This window comes from Bombina bombina, chromosome 1, assembly GCF_027579735.1.
Source record: "Bombina bombina isolate aBomBom1 chromosome 1, aBomBom1.pri, whole genome shotgun sequence".
Lineage (NCBI taxonomy): Eukaryota > Metazoa > Chordata > Amphibia > Anura > Bombinatoridae > Bombina > Bombina bombina.
Window position 1 is genome coordinate 366979210 of NC_069499.1, and position 24668 is coordinate 367003877.

The 24668-nt window shown below is 37.1% G+C and overlaps 1 protein-coding gene across 1 annotated transcript in view; it reads left to right on the forward strand.

The window, feature by feature from the left end:
• THSD7B (thrombospondin type 1 domain containing 7B) overlaps nucleotides 1-24668 on the forward strand; it is a 1177597-nt gene that overhangs the window by 459305 nt on the left and 693624 nt on the right. The window contains 1 exon segment of the mRNA XM_053712541.1: nucleotides 12958-13090. Within this exon segment, the coding sequence (XP_053568516.1) occupies nucleotides 12958-13090 (133 nt within the window).

Here is a 24668-nt window from a genome sequence, read left to right on the forward strand (position 1 = left end):
AGTCTAACCCTAACACCCCCTAATTGAAATATAATTTAAATAAATCTTAATAAAATTACTATCATTAACTACATTATTCCTATTTAAAACTAAATACTTACCTATAAAATAAAACTTAAGCTAGCTGCAATATAACTAATAGTTACATTGTAGCTATCTTAGGGTTTATTTTTATTTTACAGGCAAGTTTGTATTTATTTTAACTAGGTAGAATAGTTATTAAATAGTTATTAACTATTTAATAACTACCTAGCTAAAGAAAATACAAATTTACTTGTAAAATAAAACCTAACCTATGTTGCACTAACACCACTACACTACAATTAAATAAATTCCCTACATTAAATACAATTAAATACATTAAATTAAATTAGATAAATTACAAAAAAACAAACACTAAATTACAGAAAATAAAAAACAAATTACAGATCTTTAAACTAATTACACCTAATCTAATAGCCCAATCAAAATAAAAAAAGTCCTAGCCTAAACTAAACTACCAATAGCCCTTAAAAGCCCCTTTTGCGGGGCATTGACCCAAAGAAATCAGCTCTTTTTCCTATAAAAAAAAATACAAACACCCCCAACAGTAAAACCCACCACCCACACAACCAACCCCCAAATAAAATACTAACTGTTACGGTACCAACAGTGTACCAAGGGTTAATACCAGATGAACAATGTCCTGCATAGGGAATCAGCAATTCACAACCCAGCCAGTTTTCAGGTTTAAACAGAATGACATTTATTAAAGGCTAGATGCCTAGTATTTATACAGGTTTGACCCCAGATGGGGGGGTTGAAAGACTCTTGTACATTAGATAAAAAGGGGAAGACGCCCTTTTATGAAACAGTAGAATTACATTACTTAAATACTTTACTTAGGCAGATAACAACTTAAACACATTTGGCTTGTCTTATCACCTAGCGTCTGCTCTCTGAGGGTGATTAAACAATGGCCTGTTTATTACTTAAATGTAATTATAGCACACAATAGCTGAGGCCAGAAAACCTGTCTTTAGAAATTAGATTCTTAGCTAAACACAATTAACTCCTTCAGTCCTGACAGAAGGGTCTGTCACATAGCTCCCCCCTTGTGGAACACTCCGGCAGACCCGGCTTGACCCTTTTGCGGGTCAACCTGGGGATGACCGGACTAGGAGGTGGTAGGCATGTCAGTTTGCCAGGACAATCCATCTGTATTCCCGTTATGAGAGATAATTCCTGTCCATACAAACAAGGGTTCAACTTCCTCAGTGCCCAGACTAGGGCTAAACAGTCCTTCAAAATCTCATCAGCTTCTTTACGAGTTTTCTGTACCTGCTCTTTATAGGTATCCACAATCCCTTCATACTGACATAGGGTGCCCTTGAGTTGCTGCACCTCACTATGAGCCAGCGTCAGCTTCTCCTCCAGTGTCACTAAGTTTGTCTTTAATGTTTCATGTTCCACTCTCAAGCTGGTGTTTTCTGCAGTCTGTCGGTGCAGCCTGTCTAGCAGAGATTCCTGTTCTAAACGTGCTTTTTCCTCTGCACTCCTCTTCTCTCCTGCTAGCACTGTTACATGATTATTTAACGTGACCATTTCATCCTCTACGTGACTCTTCTCCTTCATCAGCGCATTGTAACGGGACTTCCACGTATCAATAGCGGATAGAGATTTACTGAGCTCAGCGTCCTGGGGCTTAGCAGCAGGGGGGTCAGTCTCTGCTGCACGGATCTGAGCACGGGTAGTCACAGGGTTAACATCAGCGGGACCCATGGGAGCATAGGCAGAAACAAGGGGGACCAAGGTATTTCCAAGGAGAACATCAGCTGGTAAATCCTTCATGACCCCCACATTCACAGGTCTAGCGCCCCCTCCCCAATCCAAATGCACCCTGGCAACAGGCAGGCGGAACACAGTGCCCCCTGCTACCCTCACAGCCACAGTGTCTCCTGTGTGCTGTTTCTCAGACACCAAGTTCTTTCGAAGCAAGGTCAGGGTAGCACCAGTATCCCGTAGACCACTGACCTCCTTCCCATTCACTTTAACCAGTTGCCGGTTATTCCGGTGGGCAGCTTGCACAAGGTCTGCCTCATGTAGGATGCCCCAGCATTCTTGCGCCTCTACGTAGCGGGCCGCAGGCTGAGGGTTACGTGTGATTCCGCCGGCAGGTCTTCTCCAGGACTGTGCTTGGTTTGCTGCATTTAGGGGACACTCTGGTCTTTTGTGCCCTAGTTGCTTACATCCAAAGCATCGAATCGGTTGTGAGTAGCCCCGCGAATTGAACCGGGCTCTCTGAGGGTAGTTCGTGGCCAGAGGCCGTGTGGTATAGCGGTGCGCCGGGGGTTGGTAACTGGCAGCTGCTGGGGTGACTGGGGGTCTGTACTCCACTCTAGCAGGGGGCTTAGTGGTAGAAGTGTCCAGTTTGCGGGCATACGTATACTCATCTGCTAAGCGAGCCGCTTCATGCAGGGTGGAGGGTTTACGGTCCCGAACCCACTCTCGAACTCCTGCGGGTAACTTGTCGAAGCAATGTTCCAACAGGAATAGCTGCAGCACCTCTTCCCCAGACACGACTTGGCACCCCGCTATCCAGTGAGCTGCTGTGCGGTGCACCTTACATGCCCACTCAAGGTAGGAATCTCCAGTTAATTTAACAGTGTCTCTGAACCGCCTCCGGTATGCATCCGGTGTAACCGCATACCTGGAGAGCAGAGCCTCTTTTACAGTATTATAATCCCCGACTTCCTCATCTGGAATGGCCCGAAAAGCCTCACTGGCCCGGCCGGATAATTTTCCGGATAATATCATGACCCAGTCCTCTGCGGGTACCTTGTGTAGTGCACATTGCCTCTCAAAATCCGCAAGGTACCCATCAATCTCTCCTTCTGTTTCCAGGAAGTTTTTAAAAGCTGCAAAATTTACTTTTCCCTTTTCCACTGGGGTTGCTGTGACTTGGGCTGCTGCAGCGCCGCTTTGGCGAAGTAGGTTGGCCTCCACAGCTGCTATGACCCGGTCGATAATTTCCGCAGATGGGTTGGGGCCATAATGTGCCAGTCTTATTTTAACCGCCCGATCAAAGCTAGCTTCTTCAGGGGTTCTGTCTGATATGCTGGGCCCATTGGTTCCTTCTGTCCCTGGTACTCTTTCCATCTTAGTCAGTATTGTAATAATCCCCCTCTTCCTGAGGTTACTGGCTTGTGTAGTTGCTCTTCTGGGCGATAAGGTTCATTCCGTCGCTTGCCACCAATGTTACGGTACCAACAGTGTACCAAGGGTTAATACCAGATGAACAATGTCCTGCATAGGGAATCAGCAATTCACAACCCAGCCAGTTTTCAGGTTTAAACAGAATGACATTTATTAAAGGCTAGATGCCTAGTATTTATACAGGTTTGACCCCAGATGGGGGGGTTGAAAGACTCTTGTACATTAGATAAAAAGGGGAAGACGCCCTTTTATGAAACAGTAGAATTACATTACTTAAATACTTTACTTAGGCAGATAACAACTTAAACACATTTGGCTTGTCTTATCACCTAGCGTCTGCTCTCTGAGGGTGATTAAACAATGGCCTGTTTATTACTTAAATGTAATTATAGCACACAATAGCTGAGGCCAGAAAACCTGTCTTTAGAAATTAGATTCTTAGCTAAACACAATTAACTCCTTCAGTCCTGACAGAAGGGTCTGTCACACTAACTAAAAAAACCTAAGCTTCCCATTGCCCTGAAAAGGGCATTTGGATGGGCATTGCCCTTAAAAGGGCATTTAGCTCTTTTGCAGGCCCAAAGCCCTAACCTAAAAAATAAACCTACCCAATACACCCTTAAAAAAATCCTAACACTAACCCCCGAAGATTAATTTACTGGGAGAAGTCTTCATCCAAGCAGCAAGATGTCCTCAACGAAGCCTGCAGAAGTGGTCCTCCAGACGGGCAGAAGTCTTCATCCAGACAGCATCTTCTATCTACATCCTTCCAGCATGCAGAGGGTCCATCTTCAAGACATCCGAAGCTGGGCATCCTCTTCAAACGACGGCTTCTTCATAATGAATATCTCTTTAAGTGACGTCATCCAAGATGGTGTCCCTTAGATTCCGATTGGCTGATAAAATTCTACCAGCCAACTTTCCAATTTACTTTTATCATCAAATTTGCTTTGTTCCCTTGGTGGTATTTTTGAAAAGCTAAACCTAGCTAGGCTCAAACTGATTTCTAAACAGTTGAAAACCGCCTCCTAGTTTAGAGCATTTTGAAAGTTTTTCACAGTTAGACTGTGCTAGTTCACATGTGTCATATAGATAACATTGTGCTCACTCCCGTGAAGTTATTTAGGAGTCTTCACTGATTGACTACACTGCATGTCTGTCAAAGGCACTTAGATAAGGAGGCTGTCTGCAAAGGCTTAGATACAAGGTAATCACAGAGGTAAAAAGTATATTAATATAACTGTGTTGGTTACGCAAAAACGTGGAATGGGTAATAAAGGGATTATCTATCTTTTTAAATAAGAAAATTTTTTGTGTAGACTGTCCCTTTAAGGGCTATTGGTAGTTTAGTTTAGGCTAGGTTTATTTTTATTTAGGGGGGCTTTTTTATTTTGATAGGGCTATTAGTAATTAGTTTAAAGATCTGTAATTTGTTTTTTATTTTCTGTAATTTAGTGGGGGTTTTTTTTATTTAGCTAATTTAATTTAATGTATTTAATTATATTTAATGTAGGGAATTTATTTAATTGTAGTGTAGTGTTAGGTATTAGTGTAACATAATTTAGGTTTCATTTTACAGGTAAATTTGTATTTATTTTAGCTAGGTAGTTATTAAATAGTTAATAACTATTCTACCTAGTTAAAATAAATAAAAACTTGCCTGTAAAATAAAAATAAACCCTGTTATATTGTGGTTAGCTTAGGGTTTATTTTATAGGTAAGTATTTAGTTTCGAATAGGAATAATGTAGTTAATGATATTAATTTTATTTAGATTTATTTAAATTATATTTCAATTAGGGGGTGTTAGGGTTAGACTTAGATTTACGGGTTAATACATTTAATATAGTGGTGGCGACGTTGGGGGAGGCAGATTAGGGGTTAATAAGAATAATGTAGGTGTTGGCGATGTCGGGGCTGGCAGATTAGGGGTTAATAAGTGTAAGATTAGGGGTGTTTAGACTCGGGGTTCATGTTAGGGTGTTAGGTGTAAACATAAAATGTGTTTCCCCATAGGAATCAGTGGGTCTGCGTTACTGATATTTAGGCTGCTTTTTGGCAGGTGTTAGACTTTTTCTCAGCCGGCTCTCCCCATTGATATCTATGGGGAAATCGTGCACAAGCACGTATAACCAGCTCACCTTAAGCAGCGCTGGTATTGTAGTGCGGTATGGAGCACAATTTTGCTCAACGCTCACTTCTTGCCTTTTAATGCCGGGTTTGTAAAAACCCGTAATACCAGCGCTGTAGGTAAGTGAGCGGTGAGAGAAAACAGCTCGTTAGCACCGCACAGCTCCTAACGCAAGACTCGTAATCTACCCGTTAGTTTGCTTACTTTTAAAATGCATTTATGACATAATAACTCCTATACATTAAGGTCCAGATTACAAATGGATCCCTATTCAGCAATTCTGCTAGAGCGCTAATTGCGCTAGAGGTAATTTTTTTGTGCATTGGATTGCACTGGTATTACGAGTAAAAAGTAAAAAGTTATTGCTCTTGCGCAAAAAGCTGAACTTATAATATCGAGGGCGTGATAACCTATTCCCTCATAGAAGTCAATGGATCGACAAAATTGGGAAAAACAACATACTTTTGTGCAAACCCAATTGCATAGTCCAATGTGCACTAACCCAACATGAAAATATGAATATTTCACATTCAAATGTTCTGCACATAGCAGAATATGTTCTATTTATTCATAAATACATATTTCTATATATATCTGATGGTATTTTGGTATAATATATATATATATATATATATATATATATATATATATATATATATATATATATATATATATACATACATGATTATATATAGGTACAGATATATACAGATAGGAATATCTATTTAGAAATACTTTGAACACATTCTGATATGTGCAGAACATTGGGATGTGAAATATTTACAGTAAATACACAATATAATGTTGATAAACAACATTATATGAAAATTATTTCTATAGGGTACATGAAAATCATTATTTCCTAACATTTTAGATACACATTTTAGGCAAGTAGAGCATAGTCAGTAACACAGGGTGCATTATCTTTTGTGTGACCTTGTGCAAAGAGTAAAACACAAGCTGATACTAGCTGATACTACAAGGGGATTATTAAATATTAAAACCAAAGCATCTCAATACAGCCAAAACTTTACTTTTACTTTTTATGGATAGCACAGAGAACACTATTAGAGCGATCTTTGATCTCATATTACAAGTGATGAGTTAAATGATGTGCCAAATCTAAAATAGAGTTGTAAAAACGGAAGTAAACTTTTATCAATTGTATAGAACAGAGCTGCATGAATAACTCAGCTATTTGTGCACTGTCAGCTTAGAGCTTGAGCGATATCCATCAAACATTTTATTTTATACATTAATACAGATTTATTGGTCAGACTAATTACAAGGGGTCTGTGCATCTATGACTTCCAATTGTAAATCCAATTGTAAATCCACAATTGCTCTTAAAGGGACATTAACTACTAAACAAATGGTAGACAGAATGATGCATTCAAAGCAAATATTAGGCTGAGAAAAATATGCAGATGCATTTCTTTAAATAATATCAGTTGTTTAAATATTGAAGAAGTTAAAGTGAATGTAAATTTTACAATTACTCAAGGCTCCTAATACTTCTATTACACATCCTTATTCAAACCGCCAAACTTTTAAAAAAAAATATAAATCATTTTTAATTTATTTTAAATACTAACTTCGCTCCGTTTTCAGGTCGAACTCCTCCCATCCGGCACTTCTGTGTTTTTCAGAGTGTGACGTATAGAGCAGTCTCACCCGCTCTATACATATCTCTAAAGTGCGCACCCGTGGAGCCCTTACAATGCGCATGCCTTAAAAACCTTGGTACTTTATCTGCGCATGCGTTTACTAACCAAAATAATTACTGTGCGCAAGCGTGAAAATAGGATATACTTACAGTGCACATGCGCTAATATCCGATATCCTCAAAGCGCAACATAGTATAGTTAATAAAAAAATAACCTCTCTGTAGATGCGATGTTCGTTCTTAGCCAGAATTTGTATATGAGTCTAATAGAGCATGCACGTCTCGTGGACGTGCATCCCTTCTGAAGCTGGGTATTATATGCTAACGCATGTGCAGAAGAAGTGCATAACGTTGCATAAAAGGGATTGAACGCCACGGGGTGCAAAACCGGATTGGCAATCGCTGTTGTCAATTATTGGCAAAAAGAGATACAACATTGGGGGGGCGGAGGAATTGCGTGTACGAAAATTAGATAAAAAGGTATATTTTTGGATTTTGCAGGTACACAAAAAAAAACGATGAATTAAAGTCCCCCTAATTTGTAGAGATTGCTAATATGGTGATAAGCAATACTGTTGAGTTTACATTCACTTTAAGTGTAAAGTTTTAATGTCCATAAAATAATGGATGCTGCCATGATGTAACATTAAGTTTTCTTCTCTCCTGCAACCAGTGGGGTTTCTACAACCAATTGCAGAAAGCTATAAATGAATCCTTAGTGTGTGCACCCAATGAATGTGCAGAGTGTAGCACTGTGAGCTGAAAAAAGAAAAAATAACTTAGTCGTTCCAGAAATTGCCTCCCTTACTGGTTACACTCCTCACAACAGGTGTAACAAATGGTAATGTTAGGTTTATAGGGCTTGAAGGGGGCGTCTTGGGCTATCTGGATATGGTCAGGTCGTTTAGCAGATATATCTATTTTCAAAGGCAAAGACGGAAGCTGAAATGCGTAGATAACAACACATCTCAACTGAGGAATACAAAGGAGCTACTACTCCCAGGACCGCTACTGAAAAATAACTTTTACCGGTTTCCTTCTATGAGAGGGTGGACATTACTTTCAGCTAAGCGGTAGGAGAGGAGACATCTAATACTTCTTTCGAAAATCCACTGACTCCCAGGACCGATAGAGTAAGTCGAATATTGACCTATTAATTATGCAATAGGAGTTGAAGATTAAAAAGCTCAAGGAGGGAGCCCACTTAGAAGATTTCAATGGATCGATTGGATTACAACTAAAACATTGACTGGATACAAAAGTTGCAATTGTGGAAAGCACACTAAAGGTATATATACTAAGCAAAGTCCCTATTTGAAAACGGACTGAGATCACCAGCACTGAACACTTTAAGGTATATATATTATATAACACCGGAAGAAAATATGAATATCTATCTATAACGGATAAAAAATGGATTAAGACTGTTTGCACTGAACACTTAGGGCTCCATGTACGAAGCAGCGAAAGCTGCTCCGGAGCCTTTGCGGGGCATGCTCGCATATGCGAGCCTGCTTCCTGCAATGTAAGAAGCAGCGGTCATTAGACCGCTGATTCCTACACCCTACGCCACCTCTTAGCTTGCGAAGCAAAATCACAGAGAGCACGCTCGCTCTCGGTAATTGACAGCCCCTTCAGTTGCGTGATTGGTCGCGCGATTGAAGGGGCAGGCATTACACACTCCGATCAGTGTGTAATGATACATACGAGCAAGCGGATCAACAGATCCACTGCCCGTGTGTAGCGAAGGTGGACGGACAGCTTCGCGAGTTGAGAAGCTGTCCGCCCGCCATTTAGTACATGGCGCCCTTAGTATCATTGATATCGATATTACTGCACTGAACACTTTTAAGCATCATTTATAACAAAACTAAGAGTCACAATTATTATTTGATCACTTCACCACATTATCTGTCTGCTCTACCATTAAAATTAAGCAATATGGATAATAAGTCAATTCTACAATAACATAAGTACAGAGTTGACCAACATTTGGACTTTAAACATTGATGTTATTCCGTTGTAAAAATTGTACAAATATGTTAACTGTTGAAATTAGATTAAGAACAGATATTTTAGATATATTATAAGTTGATTGTAGATTAGAGCCAACTATTGAGACACCGGTGTCTTTAGTTTCTTTTTAAACCTACAAAAATTGCAAGATTTTTTCTAGAAATCAATTCTGTGGAACCTAATTTTTTATGAACATTGTTTTATATTTAAATAAATTATTACACTATAAATTATTATACTAAACAGTTGTAATTTGTTTAATTAAACAAATGTGTTTGGGACATATATTAATTCATAGATATATCTGCTAAACGACCTGACCATATCCAGATAGCCCAAGGTACCCCCTTCAAACCCTATAAATGTAGCACTGTGGGGCTTGATTAGGAGTCTGAAAATCATCACAATGTTATTAAAAAATAAGCAAAACTATAAATGCGGCTAGATTACAAGTTTTGCGGTACAGCTATACCGCTGAAAGATTGGCTATTGCGCATGGAATAGCCAGGAACGCATATTACGAGTTGCGGCGGTACATCTATACTGCAAGCATTTTAGCATGTTGTGCAACGTCCATTCCGCACACAAAAAAATGAAGTTTGAGTGTGGGATTTTAATAGCGCCAGTATTACAGGTTGTGTGTTCAGGCTAAAATGCTTGCGTTACAGCCTATACCGACACAATCCATGCCATCAGAGAGCAGTAGTTATGGATTTTGCAAAACAAAAATGTTTCACAAAACTCATAACTATACTATTAAAAAGTACACTAACACCCTTAAACTACCTATTAACCCCTAAATCGCCATCCTCCCGCATCGCAAACACTATTTAAAACGTATTATCCCCTAATCTGCCGCCCACCCACATCTCGACTATTAAATACATTTATTAACCCCTAATCTGCCGCACATACACTATTTAAATATATTAACTCCTAAACCGCCGCTCCCCGACATCGCTGACACTATAATAAAGTTATTAACCCCTAATCCTCCGGCCTCCCACATCGTCACCACTAAATAAACCTATTAACCCCTAAACCTCAGGCCCCACATCGCAAAACAGTAAATTAAACTATTAACCCCTAAACCTAACATCCCCTAACTTTAAATTAAAATTACAATATAACTATATTTAAATAAATAAAAACTTACCAGTGAAATAAAAATAAACCTAACATTAAATTATAAATTAATCTTACATTACTATTCTAAAAAAAAGAAATTAATCCTACAAAAAAATCTAACATTACAAAAAAAAAAACACTAAAATTTTGTTTTATTTTAAAAAATAAAAAACACTAAGGTCACAAAAAATAATAATTTAAATTATCAAAAATAAAAATTACACCTAATCTAATAGCCCTATAAAAATAAAAACACCCCTAGCCTACAATAAACCATCAATAGCCCTTAAAAGGGCCTTTTGTAGGGCATTGCCCTACATTAAACAGCTATTTTACCTGCAAAAAAATACAAAGTCCCCCCAACAGTAAAAGCCCCCACCCAACCGACCCCCCGAAAATAAAAATATAACTCTAAAAAATCCTAAGCTACCTATTGCCCCTAAAGGGGCATTTGCATGGGTATTGCCCTTAAAGGGCATTCAGCTCTTTTACAATTGCCCAAAGCCCTAATCTAAAAATAAAAAACACAAAAAAAGGAAAAAAAAAAACTTACACTAACCCCATAAAATCTACTAACGGTTCCTGAAGTCCAGACATCCATCTTCATCCAGGCAGCGAGAAGTCTTCATCCAGGTGGCGACACCTTCATCCATCTCGAAGATGTCTTCTATCTTAATCCCAGCGTCGCGGTGCTATCCTGGAAGACATCCTGTGCAGAGCGTCCTCTTCATACGGTCACCGCCGTACACTGAAGTTAAATGGCGTACCTTGCATTCCTATTGGCTGATTTGATTCTTCAAATTCAAATCAGTCAATAGGATGAGAGCTTCTGAAGTCCTATTGGCTGTTCAAAATAGCCAATAGGATGAAAACTACTGAAATCCTATTGGCTGATTTGAACTTTCAATTGGTACTAAAGTTGATTTTTTAAAGCAGTCATCTGCATGCTAAGGAGAAATGCAAGACATCCTTTTAAAGATCTCCTCTCTTTAAAATGGCCCAAGATTAGGGATGGGCGAATTCGAATGTTAGAACGAATGTTATTACCGAAATTCAAATTAAAAATCAGAATGTTGATAAGAACGAATATTCTTAAAAATTCTATAATCGAATGCTATTTACAGTTTTCGAATGTCACTTTTGAATTTGAATGTTTATAATTATATCGAATGTCCACATTCAAAATTTTGAATTTAACATTCTATATAACAAATACTAGTCAGAGGTTCAATAGTTCATGTGGTAGGGCGGGAATCTAGTAAATTGATACATAATAGATACAAATATATAATTTAAAATGTTTCTATATAGAATATTGCATAATTTGAATATTACATTTAAAGAAAGCATTAGAAATACTATTACAAACATATAAATTCAAATTTTTCGAATTCGAATATTGCATAATTTGAATATTAGATTTAAAGAAAGCATTAGAAATACTTTTACAAATATAAATTCAAATTTTTCAAAACTAATATTTTCGAATGTAATCGTAAAATTCGAAACCGAACATTCGAAAATCGAATGTTAGAATGTTATGTAAACATTCGAAATTCGATTCGAACGAACAAATGTGTTAAAATTAGTTTCATTTTTCGAATGTTGCGAAACATTCGCCCATCCCTACCCAAGATATGAGATTTTAAAGATGGCCTCCCCATCTTCTTCACAAGCAATAAGGAATTGTCTTCATTATTGATTATTATATTATCAAACACTATAATGTCACACATATTTTCACAACGGATATTCCAGGGAATTAGAATTTTATTTGTTCAATAGATCACATTGTAATCCATCACAATCTAGGCCCATTGCAAAAGATGACAATGGGGTATATTTACCAAGCAGCTGATGCTGCTATCTACCCTCGTACTTTACGGCTCATCAGAAATGTCAGTTAAGAAACAGTGGTCATTAGACAGCTGCTCCTTAACTTGTCCGCCACCTCTTAAGTGGCAGACAGCAATCAGCCTGTTCGGCTACGATTGGGTTGATTGACACCCCCTGATAGCAGCCAAACTAGAAATGCTTGTGCAATGATAAATGCTGACAGCGTATGCTGTCGCAATTTTTCGATGTGCGGCGCACATGATCTACCCCAATAAATCTACCCCAATGTGTCAACCTTCACAATCTAGGGGTGAAATCACACTTTAAAATTTTAAAACATGCTCAAAGTAAATATTTTTTTTCAGAATATTAATTTATGATTGTAATCTGATGTTTAAACCCAGTAATTATAACATTACTTGAAAATATTAAAATAAATGTTTGCTTACCAAAATATGATGGAAATATAGAGCCCCATCATCGTTTACATTTGAATATCCCATTAAGGACTGACAGGAATAACAAAAGAGTGAGATTAAATAAATGTTAAATTTAACAATAATTTAGAGTTAGAAATAATGTAAAAATGTATGTTACATGGTTACATAGTATTAAAGGTTGAAAAAAGACTCAAGCCCATCAAGTACAACTTTTCACACATCTACTGATCCAAAGGAGGATAAAACAACATTTTCATTATGTCTCATAGAGAAAAAATAAATTCCATCTTGACTCAAAAAACAGATTTGATCCTGCTGTGCCATAAAAGCATCTAGTCCTTTTTTTAAAATGTATTTCAAGTTTGTTGAAAAAAAAAGAAAAAAAAAAAAAAAAGGAAAGACCATAGAAGTAAGCTGTGTTTTTTTATGTGGTACTCTATATCCATTATGTTTAATTTTGTTATTCAGTTCCCTTTAGATATATATAATAACTACCTTTCCATTATGAGTATTAAACAACAGTTCTTACTGCTTTTATTATTTCAGGCAATGCTACCTCCTTGAAACAATCCCGCTACAGAATAATAATCCAGGAATCTGTTAATGGAGGACAGGCGTGTCCTGACACTCTTTACGAGGAAAGAGATTGTGAAGAGGTCCCAGTCTGTCCAATTTACAGGTCCAAATTTTCTATTGTGCTTTATCAAGTCTAATTTTACAGTCATCACAGCTGTTTCAATGCAAACTTAAAATAAAACTACCAAATTGTAAAACACATCAAAGTGTGTGCAATAACCTTCCCAAACATGTACTTTAAAATCATAAGAAGAATATAAATCCACAGTTCTATCACTGTACACTTGTGCCTGAAGCAAGGGTTGTTCTATTAAATGACCTCATGTATATAATTCAAGGAATTATACTGCATGATTAGCATATGTTTTGTCCTGTATTCCAAACTGATAAATGCATTGTTACATAATGCATTTACTCGTCTTCTGTATTTGTTTTTTCATTGTTCTGTAAAACCACCTAGTGACAAAAATGTTAAAGAAACACGTTCATGTTTCATAAAGCTTTAGTTCAAAGTTTAGAAGGGAAGTTACAATTTGTTAATACATTTCTGCACGGGCTACATTTTATTTCAGGAAGGATTTATTGTAAGTGCTATATTTTTATTTGCTTTAGATATTTTTTGTCTACAACATAATTATAAAAAAGTAACTCACTAGTATATAAATTGCTTGATGCTTATATGTTAAAGACAAAGGGTTAATATGTCTGTAATACTTAAATGTAGAGTTTAACAGTAAAATCGGATCCCACTTCTTCCTTCCATAGAATTGTGATGAAGTGCAACATTTATGAAGTTATTTTTTTTTTTATATTTTTTTGCAGTGTTACAAGTTTGCAAATGCCAAGAATATTGGCATACCATTTTGGTTTGATTTGGAGACATAAACCAACTATTAATAAGGGTAGATGGTTTGTCAAAGTATAGTGTTTAAAGCCATAAAAAATTGCACTGATAAATTAATTTCTGGATAGAAAATTTACAAAATTAAATGGCCTATTCCCAATACACTGAATTTAGCATTAAACATAATTTGCTCAATGCAAATCAAATTAAAGAGAAATTTAAATGCAAATGAAAGATTCTGTGTTAGATTAGACTCCTTAACATTCTTAGGTTATTGTGATTCATGTCACTTTTTAAAAAGGTACACCTGAGGAATTATTCTCTTTCCTGGCAACCTAAATGGTGAAAAAAACTATGTTCAAAGATACCACATAAAAGCGAAATATCTTTTAGAACAGAACCTTTAAAGTTGATAGTTCATTGTGTCTACAGGGTAATGCTGCATATATTCTCATTTATCTAGCAAGAACACAAAGAAAAATTACATTGTAATTTAGATTTAAGCTTTTAGAAGAATGAGGATGAACAGATATATTTTAGCAAACTGAAAACTTGAGTCCAACATATTCAATATTCGGTAATGATTATTCCAAACTTGTCCGTTAATAATATATGTAAGCTAATTGCTGAATATATGTGGTGAGGAGGTTATACTTCACTACGGCATTTCAAAGCACATTTTTATATACAGTTTTTTTTTAATTCTTTTTTTAACTTTTGAGCCTCTTATTTTTTAAAACATGCAGCAAATGGGACTCATTAAAATAACATTTCTTTTTTTCTGCTGCTGTGAGCAATAATATGTTGCTATGACAAATTAAAGAGAATAACATCTATATAATATTTTACTTTTTGGAAAAATGTATGCTCTACAGACAAAAATAAATTCCTTTTGTGTTTATTTTAGGATTCTAATTTTTAGGAATATTACATGTTTTTATGTTACTTTTGAATAATATAGATAAAACATAATTTATGTAAGAACTTACCTGATAAATTAATTTCTTTCATATTGGCAAGAGTCCATGAACTAGTGACGTATGGGATATACAATCCTACCAGGAGGGGCAAAGTTTCCCAAACCTCAAAATGCCTATAAATACACCTCTCACCACACCCACAATTCAGTTTAACGAATAGCCATGATTCCATGAGCTAGTGACGTATGGGATACCAATACCCAAGATGTGGAACTCTATGCAAGAGTCACTAGAGAGGCAGGGACAAAATAAAAACAGCCATTTGCTGAAAAAAATTAATCCACAACCCAAATATAAGTTTATTCTCAAAAATAAAAGGAAAAACTTAAATCATAAGCTAAAGAATCAAACTGAAACAGCTGCCTGAAGAACTTTCCTACCAAAAACTGTTTTCAAAGAAGCAAATACATCAAAATGGTAGAATTTAGTAAATGTATGCAAAGAAGACCAAGTTGCTGCTTTGCAAATCTGATCAACTGAAGCTTCATTCTTAAAAGCTCAAGAAGTGGAAACTGATCTAGTAGAATGAGCTGTAATTCTCTTAGGTGGGGTTTTACCCAACTCCAAATAAGCTTGATGAATCAAAAGCTTTAACCACGATGCCAAAGAAACTGCAGAAGTCTTTTGACCTTTCCTGGAACCAGAAAAGATAACAAATAGATTAGAAGTCTTCCTGAACTCTTTAGTAGCTTCAACATAATATTTCAGAGCTCTCACCACATCCAAAGAATGTAAAGATCTCTCCAAAGAATTCTTAGAATTAGGACACAAAGAAGGGACAACAATCTCTATTAATTTTGTTAGAATTCACAACCTTAGGCAAGAATTTAAATGAAGTCCGCAAAACTGCCTTATCCTGATGAAAAATCAGAAAAGGAGATTTGCAAGAGAGAGCAGATAATTCAGAAACTCTTCCAGCAGAAGAGATGGCCAAAAGGAACAACACTTTCCAAGAAAGTAGTTTAATGTCCAAAGAATGCATAGGCTCAAATGGAGGAGCCTGTAAAGCCTTCAAAACCAAATTAAGACTCCAAGGAAGAGAGATTGATTTAATGACAGGCTTGATACGAACCAAGGGCTGTACAAAACAGTGAATATCAGGAAGTTTAGCAATTTTTCTGTGGAATAAAACAGAAAGAGCAGAGATTTGTCCTTTCACGGAACTTGCAGACAAACCTTTATCCAAACCATCCTTAAGAAACTATAAAATTCTAGGAATTCTAAAAGAATGCCAAGAGAATTTATGAGAACACCATGAAATGTAAGTCTTTCAAACTCAATAATAAATCTTTCTAGAAACAGATTTACAAGCCTGCAACATAGTATTAATCACTGAGTCAGAGAAACCTCTATGACTAAGCACTAAGTGTTCAATTTCCATACCTTCAAATTTAATGATTTGAGATCTTGATGGAAAAATGGACCGACCTTGAGATAGAAGGTCTGGCCTTAATGGAAGTGGCCAAGGTTGGCAACTGGACATCCAAACAAGATCCACATACCAAAACCTATAAGACCATGATGGAGCCACCAGCAGCACAAACGATTGCTCCATGATGATTTTGGAGATCACTCTTGGAAGAAGAACTAGAGGCAGGAAAATATAAGCAGGTTGATAACACCAAGGAAGTTTCAACTCATTCACTGCTTCTGCCTGAGGATCCCTGGACCTGGACAGGTACCTGGGAAGTTTTTTGTTTAGATGAGATGCCATCAGATCTATTTCTGGAAGCCCCCTCATCTGAACAATTTGAGAAAACACATCTGGGTGGAGAGACCATTCTCCCAGATATAAAGTCTGACAACTGAGATAATCCGCTTCCCAATTGTCTATACCTGGGATATGAACCACAGAAATTAGACAGGAACTGGATTCCGCCCAAACAAGTATCCAAGATACTTCTTTCATAGCTTGAGGACTGTGAGTCCCACCCTGAGGATTGACATATGCCACAGTTGTGATATTGTCTGTCTGAAAACAAATGAATGGTTCTCTCTTCAACAGAGGCCAAAACTGAAGAGCCCTGAGAATTGCACGGAGTTCCAAAATATTGATTGGTTATCTCGCCTCTTGAGGTTTCCAAACCCCTTGGCTGTCAGAGATCCCCAAACAGCTCCCCAACCTGAAAGACTTGCATCTGTTGTGATCACAGTCCAGGTTGGACAAATGAAAGAGGCCCCTAGAAATATACGATGGTGATCTAACCACTAAGTCAGAGAAAGTCGAACAGTGGGATTTAAGGATATTAATTATGATATTAGAAAAATGTAGAGAGAAGAGATGGATATACCAGAGCACTCAAGTGGAACTATTAAGACTAATTCTCTTATGGGAGTGGATGTGCAGGACTGGGGTATTTTAATTAAAACATAACTTTTAATAATAATAAAATAAAAATATGTATAATAGTGACAAACATTCACTCAATGTGGTGGATATAAAACCAATTAAAATGTAAGATAAATGCTGAGGTGCCAAGTGTTGGCCATACAAAGTATGTCTAGTGGGTAGTTCAGGATCAGAAAGTACTAGCGGGTGCTATGCAATAACAAAATTACTAATCAAAAAAGGAAGATAAACTTCCACAAAATTATCTGCTAAGTGCAATGCTCAACCGCTGTTAGCATATATTAAAGTCACTCACTCTGTATTCTAGTACACAATTAAGTTAAAAAATAATGCCTATCATTGTACAAGTCTGTACAATGAGTTAATCTAGGGGTTCAAATCTCAGAGTAGGAGTGTTATAATGGTGACTAGAAAACTAACATCCAATGTTGCTATTAGAGAATTCTACCCACAAATGAGGTGTGTGAAGTGGGTAAGTCTGGCAAGTAAGTACCACAATATGCTCACGAATTGCACAGAAAGACTAATCTATAAAAGAGGATTGACCTCACACAAGAATTAACTGGCTAGTGCAATACTGGAGCGGTACTATAACTTGTCAGAATCCCATACTATATATTACACATAAGTGTTTGATAGTTGTAACCGTAATGAAGTCCAGTATAAAAGCCAAATGAAAGGCTTGTTCACATAGAAGAGGTACTTAATAACCAGCATCCATTCAAACCAATGTGTACAGTTCAGACAATTGGACACACACACGCAATAATACTATCAGCATTTATCTGGAGCTCCTGATGCGCATTTCGCCACGTCCGTGGCTTTCTCTAAGGCTAACCCGTCCTGCCTCATCCCAAGCGGTTAAATATCGCTCAGAGCCAATCACGGGGCGATATTTAACCGCTCGGGATGAGGCAGGACGGGTTAGCCTTTGAGAAAGCCACGGACGTGGCGAAATGCGCATCAGGCGCTCCAGATAAATGCTGATAGTATTATTGCGTGTGTGTGTCCAATTGTCTGAACTGTACACAATGGTTTGAATGAATGCTGGTTATTAAGTACCTCTTCTATGTGAACAAGCCTTTCATTTGGCTTTTACACTGGACTTCATTACGGTAACAACTATCAAACACTTATGTGTAATATATAGTATGGGATTCTGACAAGTTATAGTACCGCTCCAGTATTGCACTAGCCAGTTAATTCTTGTGTGAGGTTAATCCTCTTTTATAGATTAGTCTTTCTGTGCAATCCGCGAGCATATTGTGGTACTTCCTTGCAAGACTTACCCACTTCACACACCTCATTTGTGGGTAGAATTCTCTAATAGCAACATTGGATGTTAGTTTTCTAGTCACCGTTATAACACTCCTACTCTGAGATTTGAACCCCTAGATTAACTCATTGTACAGACTTGTACAATGATAGGTATTATATTTTAACTTAATTGTGTACTAGAATACAGAGTGAGTGACTTTAATATATGCTAACAGCGGTTGAGCATTGCACTTAGCAGATAATTTTGTGGAAGTTTATCTTCCTTTTTGATTAGTAATTTTGTTATTGCATAGCACCCGCTAGTACTTTCTGATCCTGAACTACCCACTAGACATACTTTGTATGGCCAACACTTGGCACCTCAGCATTTATCTTACATTTTAATTGGTTTTATATACACCACATTGAGTGAATGTTTGTCACTATTATACATATTTTTATTTTATTATTATTAAAAGTTATGTCTTAATTAAAATACCCCAGTCTCACATAAGAGAATTATTCTTAATAGTTCCACTTGAGTGCTCTGGTATATCCATTTCTTCTCTCTACATTTTTCTATGTTCATACAGGATATTGAGCACCTCCACTATTAAGATTAAAAAGGAAAAACTATTTTTCCTCCCTAAGCATAGGGTTTAATTGTGTTGGGGAATTTATTTGTAAAAGAATAACACAATAGTATTGATCTACTATAATTTTTCAAAACTATTAATTTTGATATCCTTGTATAATCCCTGCACCATTGGTTCAGCATACAAAGCTGGAGAGGTCTCATATGAAAACGAGCAAAGGGGATCGCGTCCGATGCTGCAGTCATGAGATCTAAAACTTCCATGCACATAGCTACTGAAGGAAATGACTGAGACTGAAGGTTCCGACAGGCTGCAACCAATTTCAAATGTCTCTTGTCTGTTAGAGACAAAGTCATGGACACTGAATCTATCTGGAAACCTAAAAAGGTTACCTTTGTCTGAGGAATCAAATAACTTTTTGGTAAATTGATCCTCCAACTATGTCTTCGAAGAAACAACACTAGCTGATTTGTGTGAGATTCTGCAGAATGTAAAGACTGAGCGAGTACCAAGATATCGTCCAAATAAGGAAACACTGCAATACCCCGCTCTCTGATTACAGAGAGTAGGGCACCGAGAACCTTTGAAAAGATTATTGGAGATGTCCATTGGCCAAAAGGAAGAGCAACAAATTGGTAATGCTTGTCTAGAAAAGAGAATCTCAGGAACTGATAGTGATCCAGATGAATCGGAATATGAAGATATGCATCCTGTAAGTCTATTGTGGACATATAAAGCCCTTGCTGAACAAAAAGCAGAATAGTCCTTATAGTCACCATTTTGAAAGTTGGTACTCTTACATATCGATTCAAAATCTTTAAATCCAGAACTGGTCTGAATGAATTTTCTTTCTTTGGGACAATGAATAGATTTGAATAAAACCCCAGACCCTGTTCCTGAAACGGAACTGTCATGATTACCCCTGATAACTTCAGGTCTGAAACACACTTCAGGAAAGCCTGAGCCTTTACTGGGTCTACTGGAATGCGTGAGAGAAAAAATCTTTTCACAGGCGGTCTTACTCTAAATCCTATTCTGTACCCCTGAGAGACAATACTCTGAATCCAATGATTTTGGACCGAATTGATCAAAACATCTTTGAAAAATTTTAATCTGCCCCCTACCAGCTGAGCTGGAATGAAGGCTGCACCTTCATACGGACTTGGGTGCTGGCTTTGATCTCTTAAATGGCTTGGATTTATTCCAATTTGAAGAAAGCTTCCAATTAAAAACAGATTCCTTGTCATTGCAGGGTATTAGAATACACGCCCAATATACAGTAAAGCCTATTGATGTGTTAGCGCGTATAGGGTAACAATCCTGTTTGATTAGCTATATAAATTGTTGTTTACAGTTATTTGCCACACAGTACCGCACTTTAAGTCAATTAAGAGCTCTATCGACCATATACAACATTACTGCATCCTATAGCCAGGCTGCAGATCTACTCCAGGTATACTTCTATAGTGTAGTGTCTCATGTTCATTTTCATTGCATTTTCTAGAGAAGGTAAGCATATATTTAATGCTGCCTGTTTAGAAACAGCTTTTTATACATATTTTCTATCACAGAGTGAGATATAGTTAATGCTGCATTACATTGAGCTTTGTTTTCTTCTCTCTTGTACAGTTTATGCTTAAACATAGTTCCTCATCTTCCCCTAGCCGGCAGGAGAGGGATGGGAGATGTGGCTGACAATTGTAATTGATGTTAGGTGTGACTGAAGACCAGCATACTGTCTTATGAACAATTCTCACTCCGCTGTGGCTATACTTATGGAGAGGATCTGGATGCTTGTCTAATTTATCTTTGCACCTAAGTGTTTTGGAACTTGCATATTTGTAAATAGTGTAGTTGCTCTTATCTCTGTGAATACTGTTTAACATTGTTTACCTCTTTAAGGTATATAAGTGTATAGTGTAATGGCACTGTTAGCTACCATATGGGGTGTGATTTTACAGCTATGGCACGTTCATACTTAATGTAATGAAGTCATGTAGATGCTGATGAGGCCATGCTGCGAAGGGAATGTACACGGGACCCATTCGGGAGTTGTAGCAGCCTGCTTGGTACTCGTTTACCAGATAACGCTCCATAGCATATTAATATAGGTGCTTGCAAGTAGTCTCCCTTCCGAAAGATGTTCATATGCTGAAAATTTAGCTTTATATATAGATAATATCCATTACTTCCTGCTTTTTACTTATTTTGTTTATGTATTTTTACAGGTATATACGGAATTATTCGGATAAAATAATCTAGTCCATTTCCTTTAGTTTTATCATCACCCAGTCCTAGTGTTATCGCTTTCTCTTTTTCAATTGATAACCTCCCCTCCCCCCCACATACCCTTTTTATATAATTTTACTCTTCATTGTCATATTTGGGATGTGGTCCATCTATGGTCCTTGGTTGACCTTTTTATTTCGAGAGGTATTTACCCGCTGTTAAAATTTTCCTGAAAGTGTCATCAGGCTCAGTGAGGTCTCTAATTTGACTATCATTTCTCAATGTATACATTACCTATATTAAAGGGTTCATGAGTGGCCGGATAATTAGTCATGTAAAGAATCTACTGTATATATAAAATGGAGGTCTCAGTTACAGGTATGATACTGCTTATGTCTGTCAAAGTTTTCTTTTAAAATTATATTGTACTGTGTCCTATGACAGACTGTTGTTATTTATAATATGCATTACCTAATGTATCTGTTATTCAAATTTTTTTTTTGTTCTCGCAAAACCTCAATCAAAGAACATTTAAAAAAAAAAAATTAAAAAAACAGATTCCTTGGGGGGAAGGATTAGGTTTCTGTTCCTTATTTTGTCGAAAGGGACGAAAACGGTTAGAAGCTTTAGATTTACCCTTAGGTCTTTTATCCTGAGGCAAAAAAACTCCTTTCCCCCCAGTGACAGTTGAAATTATTGAATCCAACTGAGAACCAAATAATGTATTACCTTGGAAAGAAAGAGATAGCAATCTGGACTTAGAAATCATATCAACATTCCAAGATTCGAGCCACAAAGCTCTTCTAGCTATAATAGCTAAAGACATATATTTAACATCAATTTTGATGATATCAAAAATGTCATCACAAATTAAATTATAAGCATGTTGAATGAATAAATAATGCTAGACAAAACAAGATCCGATACTTGTTGCACTAATGTTTCCAACCAACAAATTGAAGCAGCTGCAACATTAGCCAAAGAAATTGCAGACCTAAGAAGATGACCTGAATATAAATAAGCATTCCTTAGATAAGATTCAAGTTTCCTATCTAAAGGATCTTTAAAAGAAGTACTATCTTCCGTAGGAATAGTAGTATGTTTAGCAAGAGTAGAGATAGCCCCACCAACTTTGGGGATCTTTTCCAAAAACTCCAATTTAACTGCTGGCAAGGGATACAATTTTTTAAATCTTGAAGAAGGAATAAAAGAAGTACCAGGCCTATTCTAGAAATCATATCAGAAATAGCATCAGAAACTGGAAAAACCTCTGGATTGATGACAGGAGGTTTATAAACAAAATTTAAACGTCTACTAGTTTTAATATCAAGAAGACTAGTTTCCTCCATATCTAATGTAATCAACACTTCTTTAAACAAAGAACGAATATACTCCATTTGAAATAAATAAGATCATTTGTCAGTGTCAATATCTGAGGCAGGATCTTCTGAATCAGATAGATCCTCATCAGAGAAGGATAAATCAGTATGTTGTTGGTCATTTGAAATTTCATCAACTCTATGAGAAGTTTTAAAAGACCTTTTAAGTTTATCAGAAGGCGGAATGGCAGACAAAGCCTTCTGAATAGAATAAGAAATAAATTCTTTTAAATTTACAGGTATATCTTGTGCATTAGATGTTGAGGGAACAGCAACAGGTAATGAACTACTACTGATGGATACATTTTCTGCATGTAAAAGTTTATCATGACAACTATTACAAACCACAGCTGGAGGTATAATCTCCATATGTTTGCAACAAATGCACTTAGCTTTGGTAGAACTGTTATCAGGCAGCAGGGTTCCAACAGTGATTTCTGAGACAGGAACAGATTGAGACATCTTGCAAATGTAAGAGAAAAAAACCCAACATATTAAGCAAAATTATCAATTTCCTTATATGGCAGTTTCAGGAATGGGAAAAAATGCAAACAGCATAGCCCTCTGACATAGAAAAAAGGCAGGAGGCAAATAGAAATGGGGTCTTAAATAATGAAAATATTTGGCACCAAGTATGACGCACAACAAACAGAAAAATATTTTTTGGCGCCAAAAACGCCCAGAAACGAGTCCTTATGAAGGACTCGGCATCAACTATGACATCGGAAATGACAAATTTACGTCAATGAACGTAACTTCGTGCCAAAAAAAGAATGCAATAAACGCTGGCATTTTGCGCCCTCGCGAACCTAATTCTGCCCACAAATTTAAAAGACAGTCAATTGAAAAAGAGACTATACCCCAGGTAAAAAATACATTTTCATAAATAGGTATTTCCCAGATATGAAACTGACAGTCTGCGAAAGGAAATATACTGAAAACCTGAATCATGGCAAATATAAGTACAATACATATATTTAGAACTTTATATAAATACATAAAGTGCCAAACCATAGCTGAGAGTGTCTTAAGTAATGAAAACTAACTTACCAAAAGACACCCATACACATATAGCAGATAGCCAAACCAGTACTGAAACGGTTATCAGTAGAGATAATGGAATATGAGAGTATATCGTCGATCTGAAAAGGGAGGTAGGAGATGAATCTCTACCACCGATAGCAGAGAACCTATGAAATAGATCCCCGTGAGGAAAACCATTGCATTCAATAGGTGATACTCCCTTCACATCCCTCTGACATTCACTGTACTCTGAGAGGAATCAGGCTTCAAAAAATGCTGAGAAGCGCATATCAACGTAGAAATCTTAGCACAAACTTACTTCACCACCTCCATAGGAGGCAAAGTTTGTAAACTTTGTGGGTGTGGTGAGGGGTGTATTTATAGGCATTTTGAGGTTTGGGAAACTTTGCCCCTCCTGGTAGGATTGCATATCCCATAAGTCACTAGCTCATGGACTCTTGCCAATTACATGAAAGAATACATTTTGATGACAGAAAAAATCCATATGCCATACAAGTCTGTGCAAAATTTCCTTAAACTGTAAACTTATTTAGTTTGTAGGATAGCCTTATACTTATCCCAGGCATTCTTAAAGGGACAACATTAAACTTTCATGATTTAGATAGGATATGCAATTTTAAGCAACGTTTACCATCAGATTTGCTTTGTACTCTTGGGCCCCAATTTATCAAGGTCTGTCGGACCTGATCCGACAGTGCGGATCAGGTCCGACAGAGCTCGCTGAATACGGCGAGCAATACGTTCTCCATATTCAGCATTGCACCAGCAGCTCACAAGAGCTGCTGGTGCAATGCCGCCCCCTGCAGACTTGCGGCCAATAGTCCGCCAGCAGGGGGGTGTCAATCAACCCGATCATACTCGATCAAGTTGATTTCCAGGGATGTTTGTCCGCCTGCTCAGAGCAGGCGGACAGGTTATGGAGCAGCGGTCTTTGTGACCGCTGCTTCATAACTGCTGTTTCTGGCGAGCCTGCAGGCTCGCCAGAAACACAGGGCATCAAGC